At 52.9% G+C, this 5,337-nt stretch overlaps 2 protein-coding genes across 2 annotated transcripts in view; both read right to left on the bottom strand.

Moving 5' to 3' along the window:
- Positions 1 to 806: 806 nt before the first annotated feature.
- LOC115242801 lies at positions 807 to 2,072 on the bottom strand. Its single transcript, XM_029819341.1, has 2 exons — positions 1,760 to 2,072; positions 807 to 1,660 (listed from the first exon to the last, which is right to left on the bottom strand). The coding sequence occupies exons 1-2, from the start codon at positions 2,070 to 2,072 to the stop codon at positions 807 to 809; spliced, it is 1,167 nt and encodes a 388-aa protein (XP_029675201.1).
- A 1,480-nt stretch (positions 2,073 to 3,552) lies between these two features.
- The window catches only part of LOC115242800, a 2,519-nt gene continuing 734 nt past the window's right edge, over positions 3,553 to 5,337 (bottom strand). The window contains exon 2 of the mRNA XM_029819339.1: positions 3,553 to 5,324. Coding sequence (XP_029675199.1) covers positions 3,553 to 5,324 — 1,772 coding nt within the window. The remainder of the gene's footprint in view (positions 5,325 to 5,337) is intronic.

Genomic DNA, 5,337 nt, shown 5'->3' with positions numbered 1-5,337 from the left:
ACCGATGTTATCGGGTTTGGTGAAATTTACTCGATACGCGCACTTGATCTTGCTTCTCATGGTGTTATCGTTACTGCGAAGCGCTATGGAACGTTCACCCTTATTGCTATCTTCGTCATCCTCGAAATAGTCATCGTCGCGGTCGTCGTCGATGTTGTATATATAATCGTCGTCGCACGTTTCCGGTTCTCCGTCTCCATACTTCCGCTTCTCCACTCTCGCTCGTCGTTTGCGACGAATCGCGGCTTTTAGATACGCGCTTATAGCGCTTAACTCGTAAAATCCAACCGGAATAACCTCGTCATTATCGCCAAAGTATAATTTATTATTCGTAGAATTTACGTTCGGTATCGTGTTGTAGGTCTTGAAATTGGTTAGACCTTGAAGCCGGGGACCAACCATGAGAGCCGGGGAACTCAGAAACCCGGGAACGTCGTCCAGGAGGACGAAAAAACGCAAGGAGGTCGAAAAACACCGAAGGAAGGCAGCGTGCGAATGCAGGCCAAATAAGGGCAAGACACGATCTAGTAAGAGGGCAAATAAACTGTTAGTACAAATGAGCCCGAACATTGCGCTAACCATGCGGCGAAAACGCATAAATATAATGTACAAAATTTATAGGTTAAGACTATTGTATTGGTTGATCGTGCATACGCTCGACACAATACACACGACGTATACGTTACTTCATTTGCACAAAATTTTAAATGTAATATATAAGCGAAACATGAAAAATAGGCTAAGTTAATTATAAATATAAAAATTACTCTCCTCGTAGGTCAGGATTGCATCTCCCAACACCCGCCTCAAATGAGCTTGAGAGACTTGACGGCAGCCTCCCATATTCCGCCGAAATGAGGCGCTGAAGGTGGGTTGAATCGCCATGTAATTCTATCGGCTGCGAGCTGCCTGACTATCGTTCGTTGTTCAGGACTGCTGGCAGCGAAGAAGGCCCGTAGCTGTGTGTCAGCTCCCACGAACGTCGTCCCGCAGTCACTGTGGATGGTTTGGCACAATCCGCGACGAGAGGTGAAACGACGCAATGCCGCCAAGAAGGCCTCCGCCGTATAGTCCAATACGACCTCCAGATGCACTGCCCTTGTTGAAAGGCAGATGAATACGGAGATGAAAGCCTTGTACGCTCGATGGCCTCTTCCTTTTGTGGTCCGCAGCAAAATAGGTCCGGCGTAGTCGACGCCGGTGTGTAAGAAGGGTCGAACTGGCGTCACCCTTTCGCGAGGCAGGCTGCCCATCAGCTGCTGTGGCGTCGCCGCCCGCCAACGCACACAAGTCACGCAGCGAAGAATTTGTTGTTTTACGATGGCTCGGCCTCTTGGGATCCAATAACGTTTCCAGATCATCCCCAGGGTCATCTGTACTCCGCCGTGCAGCGCCCGACGGTGACACGCCTCGACTATTAGTCGAGTGAACGTCGATTCGCTAGGCAGAATGATGGGGTGGCGCTCATCGTAATCCAGGATGGCGTGCTTGAGATGTCCTCCGACGCGGAGAATGCCCTGGCGATCTAGAAAAGGACTGAGTCTTATAAGTGGACTAGATTTACCTGGTCCGTGGCTCTTTCGTATGGCCTTTAGTTCGTCCTTGTACTTGGTAGATTGGACCAGCCGGAGCCACAATAGGCGTGCGTCCTCCAGCTCGGCTGTCGATAAAACATTACCGGAGCGTTGCTCAGTCTCGTCCGCCGCTGGACCGGCATTTCCTCGTCGCGGTAGCTATCGTCGGCACCACACTGTCACACACAGCAGTCGATGGTAGGAAGAGAACCGCAGCAACTCAGCGGGTTCTTCGCCAGACGAAGGCTGAGCTTTGGCCACATGAACGCGGGTTCGTTCTTCGGGCAGATTCTCATAGGTAACCAGCCCGCTTGAAACGGGCCAAGAAGATTCCCCAAGCTGGAGCCACGGGAGACCTTGCCACCATAGATGATGATTTACCAGTTCACCAGGAGAAAGTCCTCGTGAGGCGCAGTCAGCTGGATTATCCCGTCCAGATGTGATGCCATAGAGCGCCAGGAACAGTAATCTGGATTTCGGCCACACGGTTTGCGACATAATTCTTCCAGCGTGAGGGATGTCTCCGTATCCAACCCAGAGCGACCGTGGAGTCCGACCACAGGTGCATTGGGGTCTTCGATAAGTCGAGCATTGTCCGAACGTGGGCAGCAAGCCGGGCGAGAAAAGCGGCAGCGCTGAGTTCCAGACGAGGTAGAGTAATCTGTCGAATAGGAGCGACTCTAGTTTTAGCGGCTATCAAGCAAGTGTGCCACTCATTGTTGATTTCGGTCCTCAAGTAAATGACGGCAGCATAGGCACGCTCGGAAGCGTCGGCGAACCCGTGGAGCTCAGCCTCGCTATCGAGCGAGCGCGGGCCGATCCATCGAGGTATCCGGATTTGTTCGAGCAGGGGGAGCTCGCTTTGATAATCTTGCCACCGTTTGGCGGATGCTTCTTCGAGGGGGTCGTCCCAATCGATGCCTTGCAACCAAGTAGCCTGAAAGGCGATTTAACAGTTCACAACAGCGGGCGCCAGCCATCCTAGCGGGTCGAAGAGTCGCGCTGTTAAGGAGAGAACGGATCGCTTTGTTATGTTCGCCACCGAGATCGTCCGCGTGGCGAATGAGAAGCAGTCCGTCCCGTGATGCCATTGAAGTCCGAGTGTGGCGTGGGTTTCATGTGGTCGCCAGGCACGAGGCTCGCGTTGCATTTGATGTTTGATAGGCACTTCCGCAAGTATAGAAAACTCGTTCGCCGACCATTTCCGTAGAGGGAAGCCGCCCGCCGTGCAGAGACCTGTCAGCTGGCGCTGAAGCTCCTGAGCCTCGTCGAGGGTGGCTGCACCCGTGAGGACGTCATCCATATAGACGTCGCTGCAAATAACGGATGCTCCTATAGGATATCGCTGCTCTTCGTCGCTGGCGAGTTGTTAAAGAATACGCATAGCCAGAAAGGGCGCACAGGATAGCCCGTAAGTAACCGTATTTAGACGGTATTCCTGGAAATCGGCCTGCCTGTCGTAGCGCCATATGATCCTTTGCAAGTCACGGTCGTCAGGATGGACTAAAATCTGACGGTACATTTTTTCCACATCTGTGGCCATCACGTACCGATGTCGACGCCATCGCAGAAGCACATCGCAGAGAGGAGGCAGCAAATTAGGGCCGATCAGGAGGCGTCGGTTGAGCGAATCGCCTGAAGCTGTGGTCGTTGAGCCGTTGAAGACGACGCGTAGCTTTGTCGAGGTACTCGACTCCCGCATGACTCCGTGGTGGGGCAGATGGCTCACGCGCTCTCCGGTTGGTTCTGATTGACTCACTGGGCCCATGTGGCCCAAGGCTTCATACTATTGCATGAAGTCTTCGTAGAGTTGATGCAGGCGATGATCCCTATCAAATCTTTTCTCCATGCCGGAGAATACTCGCTGAGCGGAAAAACGCGTTGAAGAGAGGTCCGGCAGCGGCGCGACGACCGGCAACCGAACGACGTATCGTCCCTCAGCAGTGCGAGCGTGTGTTTCGTTGTAAAAATTCTCACACTATTGATCCTCTGGAGTAAGTGGCGAGCCAGAGACGGGCAGTTCTTCTTGCTGCCAGAATTTACTTACGAGAGAAGACAATTCTTCGTCCGTTTGGCAATGGTACGACTGAGCGTTGCGTTGCATCGTTTCGCCAGTTGTTCCCGCGGGTCCAGACAGAACCCAACCTAATGACGTCCGTTGAGCTATAGGTTCGTGGGGAGCTCCCTTCCGAAGGCCTAGCTGGGGGATTTCGGCGTAGACATCCGCGCCCAGCAGAATGTCCAACGGGTCCGGTTCCTTAAAGTCAGGGTCGGCGAGCTTCAGTCCTCGGAGGTGTGTCCACGCTCGTCGATCTCTTTTACACCATCCGCTTACGGTGGTGATCTGAGGAAAGACTATTGCCGTCACAGTTATCGGCGGTCCTCGTCCTTGAGGTAAAATCTGGAACTTGACTCGGCTGCTAACGCGACCCGACCGCTTCCCACCGACGCCGATTATTCGGATAGAAGCTGCTTGGCGAACTAATCGCAATCGTCGTGCCAGTGAAGAAGTGATCATCGATGAGTCGGAGCCCTGATCTAGAAGGGCACGCGCGATGTGCACGACCCCGTCTTGATCTGTTACGCGAACGCGAGCTGTAGCTAGAAGCACTGTTGCTTCTTGAGATCGCTGCGCGAAGTGCAAGGATGTCGCGACTTCGCTTACTTTAAATGTATCATGCAACGTCGTGTGGTGACGCGCGCGACACGATGAGCATGTTTTCTGCGAGGTACACTCACTTAGCTTGTGCTTGCCGAGGCAGTTGAAGCAAAGATTGTTAGCTTCAACGTGTTGTCTCTTTTCCGCGGCGGTCTTGGCCTTGTAGCCATCACAAAACATGATGTAGTGATCTTGATTGCAGATAGAGCACTGTCCGCGTTTGTTAGCGGGTTTATGAGCGTGAAGTACGCGCGTCCGACGTCCCGAATTTAGACTTGATTTCGCAGGGCTAGTCTCCGGTTGACTAGACTGCAAGGATTCTAGCGTATGAAGCCGACGGTCTATGAACTGTTGCAACGCGGTATACGACGGAGGTTCCGTGGCATCACTGATAGAACTTTCCCACTCGCGACGTGACCGGGAATCAAGGAGATCCACGACGAGATGAACGAAGAGATCCTCGCCGCGCGTTATCGGCCGTCCGATGCTTTCGAGAGCGCTGACGGTGCTCATCACGCCGTGATATAATTTTCTTAATTCGGTAGCGGGTTCACTTTTGAGTTTCTGAAGAGCCGAAAATCGCGAAATGTAAGAACGAACTAGAAGACGTTTATTCTCGTAATATCCTGTCAGGATTTTCCACGCGCGATCGAAATTCTCGGCTGTCGTCGGCAAACTGCGGTTTAATAGTTCCGCCTCACCTTTCAAGCACGTCTTCAAGTAGTGAAGCTTCTCGACTTGAGCTGTGGAGGCATCTTTCACGATGAGTGAGTTGAAGAGATCCCGGAAGAAAGGCCACTCTTCGTACCGACCCGAGAATTGTGGCAGCTGGATCCGCGGCAAAGTCGTGCACGATGTCTGCAAGGGATTCGCGCCGACGGCAGGCGCTTCCGCGCTGACCTTATTCTTCAGGAAGCGGAGTATGTCAAGGAACATACTCTTCTGTGCGATGTAAGCTTCCTCCGTAAGGGACTGCATGTCCTTCTTCAGGTAGTCATGTCCTGCCAGGGCGTCCCTGTATGCGGCGAGGAGCTTGTGTTGAATGTCGAATTTTTCCCAGTTGGATTCGAGGGCTTGTAGACGCGCTTCCACTAAGCCGATCGT

The sequence above is a fragment of the Formica exsecta genome, unplaced genomic scaffold, assembly GCF_003651465.1.
Source record: "Formica exsecta isolate Colony F162 unplaced genomic scaffold, ASM365146v1 scaffold634, whole genome shotgun sequence".
NCBI classification, from domain to species: domain Eukaryota; kingdom Metazoa; phylum Arthropoda; class Insecta; order Hymenoptera; family Formicidae; genus Formica; species Formica exsecta.
Note: the sequence above shows the minus strand (reverse complement) of the source record. Positions and strands in the feature narration are given on the sequence as shown.

Bases quoted from the DNA above. Each gene is read 5' to 3' on its own strand.
- LOC115242801 (XM_029819341.1), bottom strand. From the start codon at position 2,072: ATGTCGCAAACCGTGTGGCCGAAATCCAGATTACTGTTCCTGGCGCTC. The intron at 1,661-1,759 runs GTGTGACAGTGT...TTTTATCGACAG, and splicing joins TTCCTACCATCGACTGCTGT to CCGAGCTGGAGGACGCACGC.